The following is a 25,296-nucleotide window of genomic DNA, read 5'->3' as shown; positions in this document are numbered from 1 at the left end:
CTCGTGAGAAAAGGGAAAACTTGGCAGCTATGCTGCTACTTCCGGTCCGGGTCCTTATTTCTCCCACGGGAACTTGGTAGGTGTGCATAACATTCCCCTCAGTGTCCCAATATTTTCGCCGTGTGGTGCTGCTGCTTTGTTTTTAATTTTTAAATAAGAAGGAGGCTCACATAGAGACCTGTAACAGTAACCCAGGGTTCTCAGATGCCCTCGGCACACATGGAAAGGGGAAAATACATGCATTTATGGATGCAATCAGGTTGAGGATGTCATGCATTATACAGTATGTTGATATATGGTGCCCAGTGAATTTTATTAAAATCTGCTGCTCTCTATTGGTTCTCACATCGATCCCCCCTACAAATGCCACATCTGGGAGCCAAATTTGCTCTGGCAGCTAAGAAGCTTCAATCTGGTTATGTTAACGCATTGTGATTTTAGATGTTATGCTAAATTATAGGCACATGTTGCGTGATTTCAGAGGAATGTTTTGCTTTTTGCCCTGTACTGTTCACTGTGAAGGCCTTTGGCTATAGACAACAAATTGAACTGAACCCAGTGTTGTCAGATTCACCTCATGTCAGGATTGTTCATTTTCACAGTGTCAGCCAGCTTCAGGTCGATATAATCTGCAAGGAGCTCAGTCAGGGGAATTCATTTCTGGGCTGCCCCACCCATCCAGTTTTCTTTTGTATTTCTAGAAACTCAGGGGTTCCCCTGAACAGAATGATGCCTCCCTACCCATTTTGGCTCCATTTCTGTTGGCACGCACCACGTTAGTTTACTATCCGAGGATAGGAATGGTGCTTATCTCTCATTCCATACATCTTACCGGAATGCAAGGCTTTCTTGCTCCGACTGTGCAGCCTCCTAGTGAGGCAAGGAACCAGCAGCTACAGTATAACTAAACATACCAACTGACTCATGTATATACAGTACCATCATTTCTCAGAGTGCTCATGAAATATATTGCTTTAGATCAAGCATCCCCAAACTGCGGCCCTCCAGATGTTTTGGCCTACAACTCCCATGATCCCTAGCTAACAGGACCAGTGGTCAGGGATGATGGGAATTATAGTCCAAAACATCTGGAGGGCTGAAGTTTGGGGATGCCTGCTTTAGATGTAACATAAGGTAACGTGGTTCCCATATTTTGCTCCACCAAAAGGAGGGTCATTTTTTTACTTTTCATATGCTCACATCTTATCTTTTGTCCAGATTGCGTCTAGCCAGACATGGGCAACATTCACATTTCCTGACCTGCCAAGCCAAATGCCCATTACCCATGAATAGTGGCCTGTGAACTCCTTGACAAACCCTGTTTCCACTGCCCAAATGTATTGTTATGTGTTGAGGCAGCAGCAAGTGTTACAATATAAGCCAGACTAGCTTCCTGTGTTGAGGCGATCACCTGGGTGATGAGCCATTAAGAGAACAAAGGAAAGGGCTCTGTGCGAGATGAAAAATGCATGGGGGCAAATCCCTCCCTCAACTCAGAGATAGTTAGAAGGACGAAGCCTGAGTTAAGAGCCGAAGGGGCAAAGATGTGTTCTAGAAGTAAAGCAGCAGGCTGGGGGAGAGAGAGAAATGTTTGATTTGTGCTTGAATCCAAGGCTGTGCCTGTGGGAGAAACATGACCCTTTGGGGGCTGTTAATGCTGTGAACCCCTCTGTCAGATGCTCAGGTTGTATATATGTGCAAATAAACCATGCATCATAAAAACCACTACAGTCTCCGCTGTGCCACAATCCAAAAGGAAAAATGAACCCTGGAATCTCACACCTATCAGAGATTGAGGTGGCATGCAATAGAATTGAATCACTAGCCCTGGCCAGCGGGCTGTCGTCATTTTGAGGGGTTACAAGCCAGGGGAACAAAATGTAAATAGCTATTCATATTCTGTTGCCCGTGGTCACATATAATGTTTGAAAGTATCTTGGAAATGTCACAACGTCTTCCTGTTTTCAAAGAGGCAAGGGCTGAGATCTCATAGAGGGGTGAATGGCCTTTCTACCACAGTTGCACACAAACCAGCATTGCTGTTTTACATCACTGTGAATCTTCCATTGGGTTGAATGGCACTTTGCATGCACTCCCAACACAAGGTCTTACCTGTTTTTATAAACAACTACAGTACCTGACTTTTAAAAGACATCTGAAGGCAGCCCTGTTTAGGGAAGCTTTTAATGACTGATGTTTTAATGTATTTTTAATCTTTTGTTGGAAGCCACCCAGAGTGGCTGGGGAAACCCAGCCAGATGGGCAGAGTAGAAATAAATTATTATTATTATTATTATTATTATTATTATTATTATTATTATTATTATTATCTGCATTAACGCATGACCGTGTTTGTCCAACTCCTGCACAATTCTGGTTTTAATTTTTTCACACATGCACTTTCTCCAAACTGTAGGAGAACAGAACAAGGTGTGCCATAAAATGAGCAAAACAGGTGAATGATGCTTCAAGGAAAACATGATGAGACAACTCAGGAAGCCACCACAGAGATCTATCATGAGTTGTAACAATGCATAGCATGTGCATAAGCAATGAACACAATTAGCATGCTGTTTGAATGACCGAGCAGGCATAAAGCAATGATTTGTGGCTGTGCTTCCCCTACAATATCATTTGTGCAAATCTCAGTACGGTACTACGATAGAATTCTTTTGATACAATCATAAGATTAATCATTGCCTTAATTAAACTTCGGCAATTCTAAGTATTTCCTTGCAAACAGCAGGGCCTCTGGTGGAGTGCTTTTCTCCTTTCCCAGCCGGGATTACCTTTGAGCTGCATTTGGAGATCATCTTTCACAAGGTAGGGTCACAAGAACTCCATCAGAGTTTTACCTGTGCATCAGTAGCACGGCACATAATGTCTGTAAAAGCCCCAGCATACATCTGTAGCACCTCCAGGCATTACTAGGGAGAACCCCTGTCCAAAATCCTGGAGTGCTGCTACCTGTGGGCCATCTTTGTGTAAGCCACAATAAAAATATGTGGTTTTCAAGTGGTCTTGAAAACCGGTGGTATACTACTAACAAAGCAGGTCACTTTCATCTGTGGTTTTGGACAGAAGCTTACACACACACACACACCCAGTGAGAACCAGACCTGTGTTAACAAGATGAATCACAGGGAAATACTGCAATCGAGTAATACCTGTTCTCTCAGTCAACTCAGCTGACTGATTTACCTGTTAAAAAGGTTATCCTTTTAGCACCCTTCCCGGCGTGCTAGGAATGATGAGCCAATCAAAGACTGTGCAAGAAACATTGCGAAGGCGTGTTGCTCTAGCAGAGAAACAGCTGCTTTCGAAAAGACGTCACCAATCCCTTCTGCTGGATTCCTCTCCATCTTCTGACGGACGTGTTCCACTGAGTCAGAACGAATGAATCTGTATCCACTGCCCATGTGCCGGTTCATGACTAGGGGCTTCCAGATTTCACAGTCCTCTTACCATTTGCCGATTGCCATGGGACTTTCGTGGTTTGGATTTGGGATGCGCTTTAGGAAGACGCCTGTACGTGAATTAGCTTCATGTGTGTAGATCAGTGCATGGTGAACATGTCTTTTAGTAAGCTTCTATTCTGATGGCATGAGTAATCACGATGACTGGTAGATTCTGATTTGCTGCAGCCTTCATCCGCCTTCACAGCCGTTGTAACATACCGCTTGTTATCATCCACCTGTTCTGCCATTGGATCATTCTTTGTCTAGCTCCTCCCCTTTGACCTTACCGCCTTGGGTGACCCTGCTGGGAGTACGAGATTCCTGACGGCTTCGCTCACAAGGGTCATAGAAACATGCAAGCCCACTCACCACGACAAGGTGATGATCCAGCGAGTAGGTAACACAGACACAGACACACACACACCATGGACTGGTTGGACACAGAGGAATGGTGAGAAGAACCAGCTGGGGCACCAAGGGAGAAAGCTCAGAGCACCAGGAGTAGTGGTGAGATGATGATGAGTGGTCATAGGGAGAAGTTTGGGAAGAAGATGTAACAGGGTTTAGTGAGCTGGGAGAGCCTGTGGCAGAGAGAAGTCCAGAATCAGAGGCAGCAGCAGAATGGGATGAGGGAGGCCAAGACATGAGTCTGGCTGGTGAAGAATCACAAGTGTCTCCCCCCCTCCTGCTGCAACCAGCTCCCCCATCCCACCCCAGTATTCCAGAACCAGTAGAGGTCTAAAAGGCGAGGAGGAGAGATTGGTGACGCACAGACAGAGTCTCTGATTGCTTGGGGAAAGCCCTGGAGAGGAGGGGTCTTAGGCAGCTGTGGGGAGGTGGGAACTTTCAGTCTCAACAACTGTTTCATGGGGGAAGACCTACCAGGGAGCATCTACTGTGCTCACGAAGCTTCGCACTCTGCCAAGTCTGTGCTGGTCAGGTTCTTGCTAATAAAGAGTTAACTGCAATGTGCATCGTGCAATTTACTGCTGGCTTGCTCCTCTCCATAGCTGCCAAGTTATCCCTTTTTTACAGGGATTTTCCCTTATGCTGAATAGGCTTCCTCGCGAGAAAAGGGAAAACTTGGCAGCTATGCTCCTCTCACACACAAACGCACAGCCACCAATGTAAGCAAGAGGCACTTCTGCAGTTCAAGGACACATTCCAGCCTGGCAAAAGCACTTGACAATGTAGCACAGAGACAGTGAGAGGTGTGGCTTTGGCTTACAGGGTGTCCTGGCTCAGGTGTCTTCGGCACTAGACAGAGATGCCTGAGGGCTACGTGTGGCCCCCTAGATTTCCTTAGGGATATTATTGAATTAATTTTTCAGCACAGCAATATGCTATGAGGTGCGGTGCAATTCTTATGTATATTTTCTGAGAAGTCCCAAGATGTTTAATGGGGCATATTTCTATGTGTCTGCAGAAGCAGCAGGGAGAAGAAATTTAGTTTTGGAGAAGCAATTCCCCCTTCATTCCGGCTCCAAAACAGCACCTACTATTCAAAGCACTCTCCTTTGGTTTTTAGGAATGCCAATGTTACTTACACCCAGAAGCTTCTGCTGCTGAGATCTGTGCATTAAAAATGCTTCAGTCTTTACCACAGTTTGGAAATCTAAATGGCTCTGGAAAGTCTTAACCACTTGGCTGCGCACCCCTGCTCCGGAATGACAGGCTGAGAACTATTACAGCTGTGCAGAGAGCGTTTATGTCTGCAGGATGAGTTTTCTGCATATCTTTGTCAGCGACCCCAAACTGAGCTCGAAACTGAGGTCATAAGAGGCGCAATGCGGCAAAAAGAGAGTGCACGTACTTTTGTAAACCAAGAAAATATTTAATAAAAAATTATTTTTTAAAAAAATATGTTGCAAGAGGCTCAAGCTATGGGCTCCATGCAGGGACAAAATAAAAGGTTGTATCTCTCACTCTGCCCATTTTCCCCCTCCTTGTTTTTTGTTTTTAATATTTTATTAACATATAGAACACATACATTTACATTTACACAGTACATATACACAACACAATACCTTATTTTCATAACATAAAACAGACATTACTCTATATTATACCTACCTATACTATACGATACCAACACACCTACATACCTATCCCACACAAACACCCACAAAGTGACTTGACTTCCAGCCGTTCTTGTTACGCTACTTTATTTTTCCAATTGGCTTAAACACATTTCGTTATTTCTTTAATCTCTTCTTCTATCTTAACTTTACTCTCCTTTCACTCTAATCATTTTCTGGATCCACTCAATATCTGTCAAAAGTTCTACTTTTTCCACATAGCTTTCGATGTATTCCTTAAAAATAGCCCACTCCTTATTCACTTTTTGTGCCACATCTCCTCTTATCCTCCCTGTTAATTCGGCAATATGAAAGTATTCCATCATTTTAGATAACCAGTCTGTTTTAGCTGGGAGGCTGCTGCTTTTCCAATTTTTGGCAATTAATAACCTTGCCGACATAGTTGCATACACAAATATTGGTCTGACCATATTTTAAAATTTCCTCTTACATGATACCTAGGAGAAAGGATTCTGGGTTTTTTTCCCCCCCAAATGAAAATCAAAACATCTTTTTCAACTCGTAAATATTTCCCTAGAATTCCACTTTAGGTCCAATTTGAGACAAACTCTCATTTCCTCATCAGCACAAAGAAGCCTTTCTCTTTTCTGATCTTTCATATTTGTCAGAGTTGAAAATCCCTGCTCACAACAATGTATCACAGAGAACTGTGTGAGAATTGCCAATGCTCTGGAAGAGGGGTGTGGATAGTTTCTGGTTGTATACCCCCCAAAATTATTTTGAAACTAGACTAGACTGAAATGTTTAAATGTTTCTTTGATTGTCCTTGAATCTTCCTGCCACACTTGCCATTCTCTCCTGCCACGCCAGGGTGGCGCATCGCACGCTTTGAGAACCATTGGCTTAGATATGCTCAAGCTGCCATAAGAAAAGCCTGCTGGATCAGGCCAAAGGCCCATCTAGCCCAGCATCCTGTTCCCACAGTGACTGACCTGTGGGAAATTCTCCAGAGAACCTGAGCACAAGAGTCCCCTCCCCAAAGATTCCAGCAACGGCCATTTAGAAGCATTAAACTGCAAAGCCGTTGTGCTTAGTAGCCACTGGTGAGGAGACAAACATCACTAACCATTATAAATTGTTCACAGGTAGGTAGCCATGTTCGTCTGCAGTAGTCAAAACAAAATAAAAAAAATTCCTTCCAGTAGCACCTTAGAGACCAACTAAGTTTGTCATTGGTATGTCCTTTCGTGTGCATGCACGCTTTTTCAGTATACACTTCTTTCACAGTATAGCTGGGAGATAAGCTAACCTCACATAGTTGTTGTTTAGTCGTGTCCGACTCTTCGTGACCCCATGGACCAGAGCATGCCAGGCACTCCTGTCTTCCACTGCCTCCCGCAGTTTGGTCAAACTCATGTTGGTAGCTTCGAGAACACTGTCCAACCATCTCATCCTCTGTCGTCCCCTTCTCCTTGTGCCCTCCATCTTTCCCAACATCAGGGTCTTTTCCAGGGAGTCTTCTCTTCTCGTGAGGTGGCCAAAGTATTGGAGCCTCAGCTTCAGGCTCTGTCCTTCCAGTGAGCACTCAGGGCTGATTTCCTTCAGAATGGATAGGTTTGATCTTCCTGCAGTCCATGGGACTCTCAAGAGTCTCCTCCAGCACCATAATTCAAAAGCATCAATTCTTCGGTGATCAGCCTTCTTAATGGTCCAGCTCTCACTTCCATACCTCATTACTGGGAAAACCATAGCTTTAACAATCCGGACCTTTGACAGCAAGGTGATGTCTCTGCTTTTTAAGATGCTGTCTAGGTTTGTCATTGCTTTTCTCCCAAGAAGCAGGCGTCTTTTAATTTCGTGACTGCTGTCACCATCTGCAGTGATCAAGGAGCCCAAGAAAGTAAAATCTCTCACTGCCTCCATTTCTTCCCCTTCTATTTGCCAGGTGGTGATGGGACCAGTGGCCATGATCTTGCTTTTTTTGATGTTGAGCTTCAGACCATAGTACCAGGCACGAAATTCAAGTGTGGATTTGAACCGAATGGGTAAGTTGTGTGCACTTCTTATCATTGTGGAATAATACTTAACGGCTCCTTAGCTTTCTTTTCTTTTATGTAACATTGTTAACGACTGGGAAAAGACTTAAGCAAGAAATGCTTCAGTTTCTGAGAACTAGCTGATCAGCTGATAGGCCAGATCAACAAACGATACGAACATTTTTATGGATGTTGCTGCATCTGGGCTGTCTTCTCAGTTCCCTTGAGCTGTCTTCTCAAAAGAGTCAGTTACGATGCAATATTTCAGAAGCTTTCCCCCGTAACAGTGATTTCTCAACTGCCTTGCATCACTGGTTGTGTTAGGTCCGTTTTGCAGAGATGCTTCTTTCAACTAAAGCTGCAACAAGGGGGTGGAGTCTTCCTTTCAGTGTTTATGTTAAGTGATGACTCATCCCTGGGAGTCCGGGCCTCTCTCAGAAGCTGCCACTATATTGAACAAGCAACTTGCTTATCTGAATCTCTTTCTGGGGCCAGAGAGAGAAAAGTTCTTGGACCATATTAACAAGTAAGGAACTTAACAAAAAAGTGGACTGCAGCACTAGCTGCAATGTGTTGATTTGTACTTACAACTCTTTTTTTGGTAACAAGTTTAAAGACAGTTTGCAGTAAAACTTTGAACTTTCTGGGTGTGGAGAGCTTATTGATTTCATACTTTGCACAAGGTCCAGATCAGGAAATTCCACTCACGTGGCGCTGTGGTTAAACCACTGAGCCTAGGGCTTGCTGAACAGAAGGTCGGCGGTTTGAATCCCTGTGACGGGGTGAGCTCCCGTTGCTTGGTCCCAGCTCCTGCCAACCTAGCAGTTCGAAAGCACGTCAAAATGCAAGTAGATAAATAGGAACCGCTACAGCGGGAAGGTAAACGGCGTTTCCATGTGCTGCTCTGGTTTGCCAGAAGCGGCTTTGTCATGCTGGCCACATGACCTGGAAGCTATACGCCGGCTCCCTCGGCCAATAATGCGAGATGAGTGCGCAACCCCAGAGTCGGTCACGACTGGACCTAATGGTCAGGGGTCCCTTTACCTTTACCTTTAACTAACAATAGGGAAATATTTAAAGTTCTCTTGGTGGATGGCACCTGTCAAATGTGAAACCAACAATAGTTTAAGAACGTAGAGATGTACCTTATCACTTTGCTATGTTTTGTTTTGCTTTGTTATTGCACAGTTTTCAGACTTACTGTTAAGTTGTTCTAATAGCCCAGGCATGGGCAACCTTGGGGGGCAGGGGGTCCAGGCGTATTTGGTGGGCAGGAACAGAGGCACAAGTGGGCGAGAAAGAAATGTAAATTTTACTTTTTTTCAATATGTTTGTTTCTACACACACACACCCTCTCATCCTCTAGCCAGGGAAACAAGAAGCGTTATCGGAGTTCAAAAACACATTTTACTCAGGCAAGAAGACTCCAAGAGGGTGCAAGCAGTGGCAGACTTGGGCGCTATGGCACCCTGGGCAAGGTCAAAAATTGATGCCCCCCTAGCCCTCGCCAGGCTTGGGGAAGGAGATGCAAGGGCAGTAGCAGGGTCCTAGAGTAAGGTTACCATATATTTTTTCAATGAATCCGGGGACACTTTAAATAAACAAATAAATACTACACATGGATGGGTGATACCTGGCTTGAGAGCAGGACATGTGAAAAGGATCTAGGAGTCTTGGTAGACCACAAACTTGACATGAGTCAGCAGTGTGATGCAGCAGCTAAAAAAGCCAATGCAATTCTGGGCTGCATCAATAGGAGTATAGCATCTAGATCTAGGGAAGTAATAGTACCACTGTATTCTGCTCTGGTCAGACATCACCTGGAGTACTGTGTCCAGGCAGAGGGCCTTCTCGGTAGTGGCACCCACCCTGTGGAATGCCCTCCCACTAGAGGCCAAAGAGAACAACAATTACCAGACCTTTAGAAGGCATGTCAAGGCAGCCCTATTTAGGGAAGCATTTAATGTTTGATGGATTTCTGTATTTTAGTGTTTTGTTGGAAGCCGCCCAGAGTGGCTGGGGGGACCTGGCCAGATGGGCGGGGTATAAATAAATTATTATTATTATTATTATTATTATTATTATTATTATTATTATTATGTCCAGTTCTGGGCACCACAGTTCAAGAAGGATACTGACAAGCTGGAACGTGTCCAGAAGAGGGCAACCAAAATGGTCAAAGGCCTGGAAATGATGCCTTATGAGGAACGGCTTAGGGAGCTGGGTGTGGTTAGCCTGGAGAAGAGAAGGTTAAGGGGTGATATGATAGCCATGTTCAAATATATAAAAGGATGTCATATAGAGGAGGGAGAAAGATTGTTTTCTGCTGCTCCAGAGAAGCAGACACGGAGCAATGGATTCAAACTACAAGAAAGAAGATTCCACCTAAACATTAGGAAGAACTTCCTGACAGTAAGAGCTGTTCGGCAGTGGAATTTGCTACCAAGGAGTGTGGTGGAGTCTCCTTCTTTGGAGGTCTTTAAGCAGAGGCTTGACAGTCATCTGTCAGAAATGCTTTGATGGTGTTTCCTGCTTGGCAGGGGGTTGGACTGGATGGCCCTTGTGGTCTCTTCCAACTCTACGATTCTATGATTCTATGATTCATTCGGGGCATTGATGCTTCAGCGATGGCAGGGGCAGAGGGGCGGCTGCCACCTTGACCTCAACGCCACGTTTCCCCTTCCTCTGAGGCTTCTATCTCCTTCCTCCATGAGCCTGGGCAGCCCCTGAGTTGTTGGTTCTTTGGTGGTGGTGGTGGTGGTGGGGAAGCGGTGCATGATGGGTCAGGCATGAAAGGCGGAGAAGGAGGCCTGAGAGCAGCAGTGGCGGTGAGGCTCAGGCAGCGCAATGCCTCCTTTCCCATCGGAGCAGCCCCAATCCCATTCCTACTTGCGTGCAAGCAGGAGGGGGCGGGGATCCCTCAGCTGGGAAGGGAGGCTTCCCGTTGCCTAACTGAGAGACCCCTGCCCCCTCTGATAGGCAGCATGAAGCCTCCCTTCACAGCTTAGTTGCTGGGGTCAGGGAAGGTGGGGGCAGCCCGGAAGCTGCATCTTAGAGCCCCTGCACCACCATCCTATGGGGGCTTCCGAGCAGCTCCTGAAGCCAGCCAGAGCCAACTGCTCTGGGCTGCTGAGACTGCTGCTGCTGCATTTCCTGGGGACATTAGATGAAATCCGGGGACATTCCGGGGATGGAATTTGTCCCGGGACTTATTCGCAAATCCGGGGACTGTCCCCGGGAAACGGGGACGTCTGGTAACCCTATCCTAGAGCTCACATCTCCTTCCCAAATATTCCCAGGGGGCAAAAAGAGAGACCCTACGCCAGGCATCCCCAAACTGCGGCCCTCCAGATGTTTTTGGCCTTCAACTCCCATGATCCCTAGCTAACAGGACCAGTGGTCGGGGAAGATGGGAATTGTAGTCCAAAACATTTGGAGGGCCGAAGTTTGGGGATGCCTGCCCTACACATTTTGTGTAGGTGTTAAGTCTGGTGATTGTGCTTATGTTACAGCCTTGATTCCATACCCAGCCCCAAGCACAATAAGGTGCAGATCCTGCACAGACACATCAAGATATAGGTATTCAAAATGATATTGGTAATTGGTAATTGGTAATTTATTATTATTATTATTATTATTATTATTATTATTATTATTATTATTTGTTTTGAGATCGGGAAGCTGCCTTCACTGTTCCAGGTTACCGGAAAACATGTTGATTTCTAAATCATGGTATTAGCTCTCTAACTTCAGAGTGCTGATGAATGCCAATAAACCAGTCCAAAGCATAGCTGCCAAGTTTTCCCTTTTCTCGCGAGGAAGCCCGTTCAGCATAAGGGAAAATCCCTTTAAAAAAGGGATAACTTGGCAGCTATGGTCCAAAGGCTGCTATTCAAATGCTGAAACCATATAAAACACAAACCGCCGCCCCCTCCAGGGATTAAGAGCAATTCCCTTGTGGAAAAACTACTAAATTCAATTAGCATAGCTTCAGAATGCTATTAATTAGCTGGTCCCTACTCAATGCTTTGAAAAGGCAGAGCATTACGTAATAAATGTGAAGTATTATAACTCATTTTATCACTCATATTTTTCTTTCCTTCTGCACCACATTTTAATTTGGAATGCCAAGAATTTATATTTATGGATTGTTGTTGTTGCTTCTGTTTGGCAGGAGACCTGAAAAGGAAATGTGTAATGAAAATTATACTCTTCATCTTTGGGCATCCAGAGAAGAAAGATAAGAACTTCGGAGTCCTAGTGCAGTTCTTAACAAACAGGAAACCTCACCAGGAATTTCTTTGTAAGGTGTAACGGGAACCAGAGGGAGTCAGCTTCAACCTCACGACTTCTTTGCAACGTGACACCGTATCACATGGGTAATCACTCCCATCCCAAATATTCACCCTGGAATGACTTCACCGCACCAGATGTTAATCTGAATGTACCTATTGATAATGATTACAAATCACATCTGCACTCTGCTCTTTGTCCAAGAAGCTCAGGGCATCATAGGTGAGGCTATTCCATTTTATCCTTCCAACGAACAGGTGGTACTTACGGTAGGCTGATGCACAACTGCTTCCCCAGAGCTGCTAAGTGATATTCAGATCCGAATCCAGACATGAAGACATTATATTTGTAGAGCATTCTGGGGCTGATTTGGAAACAACCCCTTGTGGCATTGAGTTCCAATGTCTCTCTCTTTTTCGGGGCTTTCTAGCTCTAAAAACAAATAAATGCATAAAACGGTTCAGTTAATTTACACCACAAGCCGGCACAAGGCTGGAGTCTTTGATATCGGTAAGAAACTACACCACTGTCTCCAAAACAATTTGCATTCTGCCCGTTTCAAAATTAATCATAGGACTTAGAAATAGCTAAGTGTACCTGCCAGGTGGCACTGTGGATTAAACCACAGAGCCTAGAGCTTGCTGATCAGAAGGTCGGCGGTTCAAATCCCTGCGACGGGGTGAGCTCCCGTTGCTCGGTCCCAGCTCCTGCCAACCTAGCAGTTCGAAAGCACCTCAAAGTGCAAGTAGATAAATAGGTACCGCTACAGCGGGAAGGTAAACGGTGTTTCTGTGTGCTGCTCTGGTTCGCCAGAAGTGGCTTTGTCGTGCTGGCGACATGACCTGGAAGCTGTACGCCGGCTCCCTCGGCCAATAATGAGAGTTGGTCACGACTGGACCTAATGGTCAGGGGTCCCTTTACCCTTTACCTTTTACCTGCCACTGCAGTACCAATTCAGAGTTTCCTATTAAGTTTTTTTTGGGGGGGGCAGATTTTATCCAGTAAGGCCCATAAGCTCTAACCGCTAAACAAACAAATACCCTGTTATTTTGTTTGCACTTGTGGCTTCCTTTTTATGCTTAAATAAATACTGATAATTTATTTCTTCTTCTTCTTCTTCTGTTGTTTTAAATTTCTATACTGCCCTTCATCCAAAGATCACAGAGCAGTTTATAATATAAAAACACAAAAATACATACCATAATAATGAAGAAAACCAATACCCCCTCCCTCCCAGTTTAAAAGGCCATAAAGGTAAAAGTAAAGGGACCCCTGACCATTAGGTCCAGTCGCGAATGACTCTGGGGTTGCGGCACTCATCTCGCTTTACTGGCTGAGGGAGCCGGCGTACAGCTTCCGGGTCATGTGGCCAGCATGACTTAAGCCGCTTCTGTCGAAACCAATGCAGCGCATGGAAACACCGTTTACCTTCCCGCCAGAGCGGTACCTATTTATCTACTTGCACTTTGATGTGCTTTCGAACTGTTAGGTGGGCAGGAGCAAGGACACAGCAATGAGAGCTCACCCCGTCACAGGGATTCGAACCACCAGCCTTCTGATTGGCAAGCCCTAGGCTCTGTGGTTTAACCCACAGCGCCACCCGCGTCTCTTAAAAAGCCATAGATTATTTAATTAGCCAAAGGCCTGGGAGAATGGGAATGTTTTTGCATGGCCCCTAAAGATATGGAATGAAGGTGCTAGACAAGCCTCCCTGGGAAGAGCATTCCACAAGCAGGGAGCCACCACAGAAAAGGCCATTTCTTGTGTTGCCACCTTCCAGACTTCTTTGTGGAGGAGGCACATAAAGAAGGGCCTCATGTGATGGTTGCAGGGTCTGGTTCAGTTCATATGGGGAGAGGCTGTCCTGGAGGTATTGTGGCCCTGAGCCTGGAAAGTGCAATTAGGGCAGAATCAGTGTAATATGTTCAAACTGTCATGCCCCGGTGAGCAATCTGGCTGCTTTATTCAGCACCTGTCGAACTTTCCAAACAGTCTTCAGAGGCAGCTCCATGTATAACGTGTTGCAGTGATCCAGGCTAGAGGTTACAGAGCACAGACAACATAAATGGGTAGGCTATCCCTGCCCAGATAGGAGCGCAGTTGGGCCACCAGCCCAAGCTGATCATGGAAGGCTCTCCTTCTCCTTCTATTTCCTACACGAGTAGCTCTCTAACCATGCAGCACAGTGGAGGGGGGGGGAAGAGGTGAGTCAAAAGAGACAGCCCGTCTTCTACTTTGGAAGCCGCGGGATTTGCGCCTTTGCCGCGCGCATTCCCAGCGCATGCCTTCGGTGTGATGCGCCACAGTCACGCCGTGCGTAAAAATCGGCGGTGTGGCTCGAGGGGAGAATGAGGTGTGCTCCTTCCTGGCTTGTGACGGGGAACAAGTGGAAGGCAAAGGCTGGCTTCTCCCTCCCGCAGCTGGGCGTGAGGCGACTCTCCGCCCCCCGAAGGTATCAGCCCCAGCGGCTCCGGCTCCGCCTTGCCGAGAGGGCGGGCCGAGCGCCCGGTCCTTGGCCGCGGCGCTTTGCTGATCCCCGGCTCATAACAAGCCGGGCGCACCGGCGGAGGGAGCAGAGCGCGGCTGGAGGGTAGCAACGGAAACCACCTCCCATCTCGTAGGAGCCGGCGGAGAGAAATAGGGCTGCCCGGGGGGGAGTGGTTGGCCGAGCGGTACAAGCCATCCGGAGGAGGACGGCGCTTCCCTTCCGAGCTCCACTCCTCTCCTCCTTCTTCCTGGCTTGGCCAAAAAGCAACGCGGTGGGGAAATCCGCGGGCAGAGAGGAAGGAAAGGAAGCCCGCACGGCTTGCCGAGCCTCGGCTGCAGCCCGGCGCGATGCTCCGCTAAGCGCAGCTTGTTTTTGGCAAAGGGCCGCCGGGATTGCGCGTTCCCTCCGCGCTGCAGCCGCTGATCCAGGGCAGAAGCGTTTTCTCCCAAATTTGCAGCCGGCTGGTTGACCATCAGCTTTTGCGGCTGCCCTTCTCGGTTGCAGGCACGCATTCCTGCATCTGTGTGTATTTGGAATATTTTTAACTTTGCCCTGCGCTTGGAGTGCCGTCCAGCAGCAGCCCGCGAATATCCCAGCCGCTTGCCAAGTTTGATTTTGGAGCCCGGTGTTTACAGCCCGCCTCCCTCCCTCCCTCCCTCCCAGGAGGAATATTTTGTTGCCAGTTTCTTGAATGAGACGCTTAAGGTCCTCTGCCTCTGATGTTGCCTGCCTGCTAAGGAGGGAATCCTGGACGGTGCAGAGTGCCACGCTACTGCTGTGCAGGCCAGCTGTCTCCTTAAGAGCCACCAAGCGCCTCCTGAGCGACCGTGGATTATTGCACCGCTGCTAAAGCAAGCCAGCCAGCATGGGGGGCAACCTTGGCTGCCACCGCTCCATCCCCAGAGACCCCTCGGACCTGTGTCACAGCCGCAAATTTAGTGCAGCCTGCAACTTCAGCAACATCCTCGTGAACCAGGAGAGGCTGAATATCAACGCAGCCACCGAGGAGGAGCTCATGACTCTGCCCGGGGTCACCAGGACGGTTGCGCAGAGCATTGTGGAATACCGGGAATATATTGGGGGCTTCAAGAAGGTCGAGGACTTGGCCCTGGTGAGTGGGGTCGGGGCTGCCAGGCTGGAGCAGGTGAAGTTTGAGATCTGCGTGAGCAGCAAAGGGAACTCGGCCCAGCACTCGCCCAGCTCCTTACGGAAGGACCAGAACCTCGACCACCTTTCAGCTGCGAAGATCAATATCAACACGGCCACCCCTGCCCAGCTCATGAGCATCCGTGGCGTCACGGAAAAAATAGCCAATGGCATCGTCGAATACCGCCGAGAGCACGGGCCCTTCAAGAACATTGAGGACATGGTCAAGATGGAGTGCATCAATTCTTCGTTCTTGGACAAAATCCGGCACCAGGTATTTGCCGAGCGCTCCAGGCCTCCTTCTACGAATACCAATGGCGGCCTCAATTTCATGGTCAAGCCTCACCCGAGCCCCACCTCGCTGAGCCTCCAGAGTGAGGACTTGGATTTCCCTCCTGGAGGACCGACGCAGATTATCTCCACGCGGCCCACTGTGGAGATGTTTGGTGGGGTGCGGGATGGGAAGCCCGTGCTGAGGTTGGCCACCTGGAATCTGCAGAGCTGCTCCATCGAAAAAGCCAACAATCCTGGCGTGCGAGAAGTCGTGTGTATGACGCTGCTGGAGAACAGGTAGGGGACTTCTTGTGCAGTACCTGCAGATACGGTAGTTCTCCTTCGTCTGTTTGCTTAATGCTTCCCTTGGCTTTGGGATGATCTCCTGGTTTAAGCCAGGAATAGGGGGAGCCTTTTGGCCATCCTGATGTTGCCGGACTGCAGCTCCCATCATTCCTGACAGTTAGCCATGCTGGCCAGGCCTGATGGGAGCTAGAGTCCAGTAATATCTGGAGAGCCACAGGTTCTCCACCGCTGCTTTCGAACAAAATATGATGGGGCAAACTGAACTCAACTGTTCCCTGTTTATCTGTAAGCCCATAGCTAATCCTGTTAACCTTTGCCCATAGGCCAAAATAATGCCCATTGGACATATTCAGAGATGCTCCGTCCTGATGCCACAGCCTACCATTTAAACCTTTCTGTGTAACTAAAACTCTGTTGAGATATGTGGTATTTAGTTCAGAAACTGACTCATCTGGGCCAGTGTCCCATGAATCGCAACTGAGAACGGTATACATAAGTAGGAATATCTCCATGCTCCCCATTCTGTTATTTACCTCTTAGCGGATGTAGGTGATGCATTTAAGCCTGAATCTGCTCCAATTCCTTAACAATTTCTGAAAAGCAAAAGGTGGGTGGATGAAGGGGCATAATTCTCATTCTCCTGTCGGCAATTTCCTCCTTGCTGTCTTGTCTCCTGATGTCTCTTTTCCCATTACTGAAAGTGAGCTTGGTTGTGCGGCAAAAACACTTGAGGTGTGTAGGGTTTTTCCTCCCCTTCACCTGATTCCCCCCCTTTACTCTCATCGGGATCCCTTGCTGTCTGTTTTCTGTGTGGTTTGGGTAGATCCAGGATTAGACATGCAGATCTGCATCCGGCTTCTTACGAAGTTTGAACCTGAGCTTTTGGAGGTCTTGGGCATATCACATGGACTTGGGAGTCCCAAAATATGAGAGCTACGATGCAGAGGCCACTGAAAAGCATGCACTCATTTAGCTGTCCACAAAGTGTGGATAACATCTTGCGTGCTGGCTCATTCATTTTACCTGTTTGCACGCCAGCATTCTGCAGCCAGGTAGTGTCCATACTGATTTCAAATTGTGTTCGCCGTTGTGTGCACAACCCTCACGGGACCTTTGCATGGAAGCCTTCGTGTTTAAATCAGTCTTAAGGCTAATGAATGAGGGAGATGGGCCTCCGGACACTGAGCATTTCCTGTCGAATTTAAATTGCCCTGGCAGTCTACTAGTCCATGTGTTTCAGTCAAGGCAAACTCCAGGGCAAGGATTTGCTTGTCTGGCCAGACAGTTTTGAATGGTGATTAGGAACAAGAAGTGAGTGCTTTATTGCTGCAACTTCTTGGGCTTAGCAGTTTCTTTAGAAAGAGGCACCGTGAGCAAGAATTTGTGTATATATACGTTGCCATGGCAAGCATTGCTTGAAAATAGTGCTGTGTTCATCGGAGGTTCAGTGACCTCATTATTTTGAAACTGAGGTAATGCTGCGTGTCAAACCCCATTTTCTCTTTCTGTTCTTTCGTGGAAAAATTCCCCTCCTCTCTCTTCAGAAAAGCTTGATTTGATATTGTTGTCTTGGTTCCTAGGTGGAGAAAGTACACATAAAAGACTTAAAGGGGTATTTTTCGTAGGAGTGATTTCAGACCTGTGATTTAATGTATTTTTGCCAAAGAACTCCCCCCCCCCCCAGCCTGCATTGCAACCTGAACTTGAGTAACGGCTATTGTTCACATGTCCGCAGTGCAGAGATGAAACTGCATTTGGTATATATACCATATTGCAGTACGTTTTGTTTTCCCACAAGCAGAAGCATGCTGGAGCACTGGGAAGCTTTTGTGGGTTGGCTCAGAAGGAAGGAATGAGCAATTCGTGTTTACAGCGGTGAAGCTTGTGCTGCAATCTTCCTCCCTTGCAACATAGGGCTGTGAGTGATCAAAAACGTACACATAGCAGTCCTTGCCTTAAGAACTTTCAGGGAAGCAGAAGAACACACCCCTTTTCAAAAGTTCCTGGTTGGGTTGCAGGTTCAGACAGACCGATGTACAGGATTCTGACACGGCACAGAAGTTTCAATTACATAGATCATCACCCAATAACAAAGGGATTGGCAGCTGCAAGAACTTATTTCATGATCTTCGTGTTACAATCAGATGGCCCTGGGAGGGTGTCCTGGAGTCTATAATATATAGAAACATGAGATGCTCCTCTAAAATGAGTTAGACCATCATTCCATATAGATCAGCATTGTCCAAGTTGACTGCCCACAACTCTCTAGGGTTTCAGATGGAAGTCTTATCCAGTCCGACCTGTTGATTCCCAAGTAAACGTGCCTGGGAACAGAGGTGTTAATCATGTTGCTCAACTGTCATGTTGTACATCCCTTCCCATACTGTCCCTGTGTCAAATGAAAGGAAATTGCCCCGCCCCATGAAAAACATCCAAATCTAGCATGTCAGGGAACAAGACAAGCCAGAACTGTTCTCCCTGACATGCTAGCTTTCTGTGAGTAGGAAAACATGACATGAGGGAGCATCTGAAACATGGATGGAACGGTCTGGGCAGAGCTGCACAATGGGGCGCCTTGATCCATTTAATTTAGGACACATGGGCGTACCCAGCATGCGGCAGGGGGGCCGCTGCCCTCCCCTAGAAGCAGGGCAGCTGGAGAGGACAGGCAGGGACGCTGCCTGCTGTGCTCCGCCTCAGCCTCATTTGCATGTATGCCGTGAAGTTCCATGGAGCATTGTGGGGCAGCACTTTCTGTGCTGTGCTCGCTGTGACTTGAAAGAGTGTGGGCTGAAGTTAGCCCAGGTCCAGGTTTCCTCCAACGGAGGCAGCTGCCTCGTTTTAGTCACCGCTGCCATTAAAGGAGCGGGCGAGGCAGGAGTGCAAGCGCGGGTGGCTCCGTGTGCTGCCTTGCAAACGGCCCCCTTTCCTCGGGGGGGGGGGCGTGGACATTGACCATGCCTCCTGCGGGGGATCCTGGCCACGTCATTGCCAGCTAGCCAATCGGGTGGCTGAGGCATGGCTGGGGGCGTGGCTGGCGTGCCCCCCCCTAGCTTTGATCCTGGGTACGCCCATGTTAGGACATCAACTTTCGGGGGGGGGCTGATCTATAAGAAGTTTCACCCTAGCCTCTGATCATTGTTACTGGCAGAGCCAGCTCGCCTATGAGGCAAGGTGAAGCAAAAGCCTCAGGCACCAGGATCCACAGGGGCAGCAGCCCCCAATGTAGGTATTTACTCCCCCCTTGTTCATGAGGTAGGTCTTCCCTCACCCCTTCTTCCCTGGCAAGGAGGGAGGGAGGTGCCATTTTGTGGATTGCCTCAGATGCCAAAATGTCTTGGGCTGGCCCTGGTTACTTGGGGCGAAATTGTTCTTCCCTCCAGTCTTGAGTGTTGAGAATCTCTTTACTTCTCTCTCTTTTTTTCCCTTACTGGACCTGCTCCTTTGGCACCCACAGCATCCTGATGTGCGGAAATTTCTGTAGGTGCAGCTTTTCTGGGCACGGCAGAACGCAAACACAAGGGATCTTTGATCCCCTCGGCCCAAACACACTTGCCTTCCTGCAAACCCCAATGAAAGGAATGGTAATATTGAACCCACGGTTATGCGTGGACGTCTCTCTTTATCATTTTCTTGCAACAGCTGGCGCTTATTGCTAATGCATATTTGATACAGTTATTCTTAGGTTCAGGAAGCAAGCTGCCCCTCAAGGCATTTTGCTGTTTTTACAATATGCATCTACCTTTAGATGAGCTAGCTTGAATTCTGCATCTCCCTGGGCTGGTTTGGTGCCTTGCTCCCGAGCAGGGAAAATAAAACACGCACCACCACTAAAAGGAATCATTCCCTTTTCTGAACAGCTCCAAGAAAGGTTTGGTTGTCTTCCTGTGATGCAGAGCAGCCTTCGCCAAGCCGGTGCCCTCCAAAGGCTTTGGACTGCAACTCCCATCAGCCAGCACAGCCATTGCAATCCCAAACATCTGGAGGCGACCGGCTTGGTGAAGGCTGATAAATTGCTTAATCCTCTTACGCTCAATGTTCTCCGCCACATCAATTGTGTTAATCCTTCTCAAAGGCTTCTTCTATTCTATGAATGAATATGCCAGCTTCTCACAGGAACCGTGGTCTTCTCCTCCCCTATTTTTTAAAATGAATCATTTCCCTCGATGTTTTAAATGGTGGGTTGCTAACTTTCCTTTTTTTGGTAGCAGCAGTATTTAACACTTTTGTGCTATTGACCTGCAGTAAACCTTTGAATCTGTTCCTGAGCTTTCTAATTTTTCCGTTCTGAAGATGAGCGTGGCATTCGTTTTTGACTGTGAACAGGATGTTCTTTCTTCCTTTATTCAAAAAGATTGTGGTGGATGTCTTTTGCATTTGTGGTTTGTTTGTTTGTTTAAAAAAAGGATAACACTTAGAATCATAGAATCATAGAGTTGGAAGAGACCACAAGGGCCATCCAGTCCAACCCCCTGCCAAGCAGGAAACACCATCAAAGCATTCTTGACATATGGCTGTCAAGCCTCTGCATAAAGACCTCCAAAGAAGGAGACTCCACCACACTCCTTGGCAGCAAATTCCACTGTCGGACAGCTCTTACTGTCAGGAAGTTCTTCCTAATGTTTAGGTGGAATCTTCTTTCTTGTAGTTTGAATCCATTGCTCCGTGTCCGCTTCTCTGGAGCAGCAGAAAACAACCTTTCACCCTCCTCTATATGACATCCTTTTATCCACCCTTCCACCCTTCCCTTCTACCCCTATTTCTCTCATATTGGATTTGAAACGGAGACTGGCTTGTCGAAAAGTTATGGTGAGCCATTTGACTAGTGGATCAGAAGCGTTCCCGTAACTCTGTGGTCGATTGTTCTGCAAGTGATATTCCTAAGGGCATATTTCAACACATGTATAAAACTGCTTGGATGATTTTTGGCTTCCTCGAAAGAACAACAAGCACCGGCAGTTTTGTGCAAGGGCCAAAAAGTCATTGGCTAGATACACACGCCTTACATTGAAAGCATGCAACTTCCCCCAGATAACCTTGGGGACTGTAGTTTTTTAAGGGGTGCTGGGAATTGTAGCTCTGTGGTGGGAAGACTACAGTTCCCAGGGTTCTTTGGGGGAGGTCATGTGCTTTATATGCATGGTATGTATGCAGCCAGAGATTCAAGCCTCTTTATAAAACCACACTCCCCAGTCCTGTGTTCCAAGCCATGACAACAAGGCAAATTTCAAACTGGTTTTAAAATGTGTATTGTAGGCTGTGATAGGAAAAAGCTGCACCCTTTGTCTAACCCTTGGGGGTTAGTCTTCACCCCCTCTCCCTTTTCAAAAAGGGCTCCCTCATTTGTGCAAATAAATGTACAGGGGTGCCTCGCAAGGCGAAATTAATTCGTTCCGCGAGTTGTTTTGTATTGCGAAAATTTCGTCTTGCAGTTTTCCAATTTAAACAAATCAAAGCAAAAAAAATGCAAAAAAGTTCATCTTGCGAAGCATGGCCATAGAAAAATTCGTCTTGCGAGTCAACAAAAAGATTGCAAAACGCTTTCATCTTGTGAGTTTTTCGTTGCGCGGGGCATTCGTCTTGCGAGGTACCACTGTATGTGTGGTTGGTAATGAGACTTTCTTTTTTGCTTTTATTTTATTTTATTGCTGGTGTTTTTTGTGTTGGGCATATTTATAATGTGTGCTGTCTACATTTTTGGGGGCTTCAAAATGACATGCCCAGTGGGTAGGATCTCGTCGCGACACCAGATTGCAATAGATTTCCTGGGGGAGATAAATGAACAAGTTGCTCCGTGCAAAGATTCCTGCCACAAAATGCGCAGGGTGAGATCTAGGCAGGGCTGTGGGCAGCCTGAGAAAAAATGGTGAAAAACTAAAGAATAATTAAAACGCTGTTCCCAGAAAAGCTGAATTATGCAAAGCTTTACCCTTTGTGAGTGGTAGTCATCTTACTCAGGAGGCCTGGGACTGCTAGTTTTATTTGAAGCTGAGAGGAAGCTGCGTACATAGTCTGCCCACACACCCCAAACTTCCCTTTGCAAATATGATGCCTAGAAACTTGTCTAGCCTCCAAGTCTTGGGCTAATGATTCTCAGCCAATGGAGAGCTGCTTTCAGATCACCTCTTTTCTCCTAGCTCTGCGAGCGCCCCCCCCCCCCCCCCGGTGATGAAGTGATGTCCATGCATTAAGACCGATACCATTCTGATGCTAATCCAACAATATACATGTTTGACAGCACCAACAAAGACTGTGTGTGCTTCTGTTAGTTTATTTTTGTGTGCTCAGCTCTTGGTGGCTTGGCAGAGTGGTGAGGTGTGTCTGTTTTGTTCCTTTATCTTTTCCTTTATCTCCTTGTATATTTTCCTGTACCCATTCTAATAATACTCTGGAGTACATCCAAGACAAACTCTGCTGTAATAAAAGAGCAGGAAAAAGCACAGCCCTAATAACATGAGCACACACAGAAATCGTTAGCTCCAAAAGCATGCAAAAAAAAAGACTCTTGTTTTAGCATTTTTCAAGTCTAAGCTCTGAAAATCTAAAATAATGATAATGTTATCATTTGTACCCCAATAATGTTATTATTTGTACCCCAATAATAATGTTATCAAAGGGACCCAGGTGGCGCTGTGGGCTAAACCACTGAGCTTAGGGCTTGCTGATCAGAAGGTCGGCGGTTCGAATCCCTGTGACGGGGTGAGCTCCCGTTGCTTGGTCCCAGCTCCTGCCAACCTAGCAGTTCAGAAGCACATCAAAATGCAAGTAGATAAATAGGAACCGCTACAGCGGGAAGGTAAACAGCATTTCCATGTGCTGCTCTGGTTTGCCAGAAGCGGCTTTGTCATGCTGGCCACATGACCTGGAAGCTATATGCCGGCTCCCTCGGCCAATAATGCGAGATGAGCACGCAACCCCAGAGTCGGTCACGACTAGACCTAATGGTCAGGGGTCCCTTTACCTTAATAATGTTATTATTTGTACCCTGATTGGGTTGCCCCAGCCACTCTGGGAGGCTGACTGTGTTTAAACAACTTGTAGAGAGGAAATCTGAGGCCTGTATGCACTTAGAAGCTGCGTTGCAGGTGGGAGCCCCAATAATCTGGAAATGCAGACACTTAGAATAACTCTTCAGATTTCCCCGAGTTGAAACACAGAATCATGCTGTACTCAGAATACATTCTGCAAAAGTAAGCTTGGAAGAGGAGAAGAAACTGCATGCAACCTTAGACTTGCTTTCCACAATCTTTAAGAATTCAGCTTGTCAAAGAATCCAAAAACTTTGGACAAGGAATGTCAGAGGGCAAATACCGGCAATTGTTGTTTGTAGTGGGAAAGTAGTCATGGGAGCATAGGAGCCAACTCCTAGGGGCCGGGGAGGCTTTAGCCAACGCAATAAAATATTTGAGGGGGCTGCCCCCCCTAAGTTGATGGGCATTGTCATTCAAATGGTGTGCGTGCACTGTGGACGGGGCTTACCTGGGCCCCCACAATATTTCATTCAAGTTGGCACCCCTGCATGAGAGACCGAAGAAAAAAGTTGTGCTGGGAAATATAAAACTTGGGCAACTAACTCTGCCTTGCAATTTGATAAAAAGTTCTTTGCATTTCCAAATTTTTATCTCACCCTTGGCACTACTGTACTGAGTTGCTGATTTAGCACAGTGTGTCTGAGATTCTTGGGATGCTATATTGAAGTGGTTCATGATGCACCTTCGAAAGCTAGAGTCTGGCTTATTGTGACTAAGCAAGCATGCTGGTCCTCAGAAAAGAGCCTGTAGCTGCTCTGTTCCTTCCTCCCTGGGCTTTTTTCGCTCAGTGCAGGGCAACTCATGTCTCCTAAACTCAGGCTTGTGGTTAAGATCTCTCTGCTTTAACCATGAACTGGAACCAGGACAAACGTAGGTTTGTCCCTCTACCTGTGCAAAAGGAACCAGGGAGGAGCGATACTGCTGTGATCTCCTCTGGAGCCAGCAGGGTTTGCCCTGTCGTGGTGGGCAAAGGTCGCCAATTCTGTGCTAGATGCCAGCACCTAAGCTTGCATAGCAGAGCTTCTGTTCAACGTACTCTTGGGGGAAGGGCTGCGGCTCAGAGGTAGAATACCTGCTTGGCATGCAGAAGGCTCAACCCTTAACATCTTCCAGTAGGATTGGGAAAGACCCCTGTGTCTCAAAACTCTGGAGGGCCACTACTAGTCAAGGTGTAAACGACGCTGATGGATCAATGGTCTGACTTCATTGTAAGGCAACTTCCCATGTTCTTATGGCTTATTCAGGATGCAGTACTAAACACCGTGATCTGGCACTAACTTTGTTGAGCTCAGTTACATCAGCGTAGACATGACCTGAAGGAGCGTCTCCACCCCCGTCGTTCTGCCCAGACACTGAGGTCCAGCGCCGAGGGCCTTCTGGCGGTTCCCTCGCTACGAGAAGCCAAGTTACAGGGAACCAGGCAGAGGGCCTTCTCGGTGGTGGCACCCGCCCTGTGGAATGCCCTCCCACCAGAGGTCAAAGAGAATAACAATTACCAGACCTTTAGAAGGCATCTTAAGGCAGCCCTGTTTAGGGAAGCTTTTAATGTTTGATGGATTTCTGTATTTTAGTATTTTGTTGGAAGCTGCCCAGAGTGGCTGGGGGAACCCGGCCAGATGGGCGGGGTATAAATAATAAATTATTATTATTATTATGAGCAGGATTGTGCTTCACGTGTTGTAGAAACTTCTTGCTCTGTCAACCAGCATTACAGGGTTGCTTTCCCTTTTCCTAAGGCTTGTGGTTTGCTTTGCAAAAAAATCCAGCATTTCTTTCTCCCCCCCTTTCTCTTCTGCATTGCAGTCTTGGCATCTCCTGTTCACTGGGAGACTTTAAGAACAAAGCATCTTGTTGTCAAGCTGGTCTTGCTTTTTGCAAGGCACCGGGGTTGGCTTTAAAAAGTGCTAGGCAACTTCTCCATGTTTAAGAGAATAATCTCTTTAGGAACACGGATGACAGGGGGAATTTAGCTCAAACATTGTGCTACGGGGAAATGCTTTGGAACATCGACATATTCCAGAGAATAGTCGTCTGACTCAGAACTAGCATGTCTTTAACAAAGGCTGCATGCATACGAACACATCTGTAGCACAAAAATGTCAAGGAGATAATGGTTTCTGGTCCCTTGTTTTGTTCTGAGTCCTGGGAAGGAGCTCTGGTCCTGAGAGGAAAGGATGAAAAATCAACAAAATTTGAAGTGAGTTAACCAGTTTCAAAATGCTCCTT

At 47.0% G+C, this 25,296-nt stretch overlaps 1 protein-coding gene across 1 annotated transcript in view; it reads left to right on the top strand.

Annotated features, from left to right (window-relative positions):
- The first annotated feature begins 13,430 nt into the window (after nucleotides 1-13,430).
- The window catches only part of EEPD1 (endonuclease/exonuclease/phosphatase family domain containing 1), a 69,242-nt gene continuing 57,376 nt past the window's right edge, over nucleotides 13,431-25,296 (top strand). Inside the window, exon 1 of the mRNA XM_035128750.3 lies at nucleotides 13,431-16,030. Within this exon, the coding sequence (XP_034984641.2) occupies nucleotides 15,180-16,030 (851 nt within the window). The 5' untranslated portion in view covers nucleotides 13,431-15,179. The remainder of the gene's footprint in view (nucleotides 16,031-25,296) is intronic.

This window comes from Zootoca vivipara, chromosome 11, assembly GCF_965207765.1.
Source record: "Zootoca vivipara chromosome 11, rZooViv2.hap1.1, whole genome shotgun sequence".
NCBI lineage: Eukaryota > Metazoa > Chordata > Lepidosauria > Squamata > Lacertidae > Zootoca > Zootoca vivipara.
This window is presented reverse-complemented; position numbering and strand designations above follow the sequence as displayed.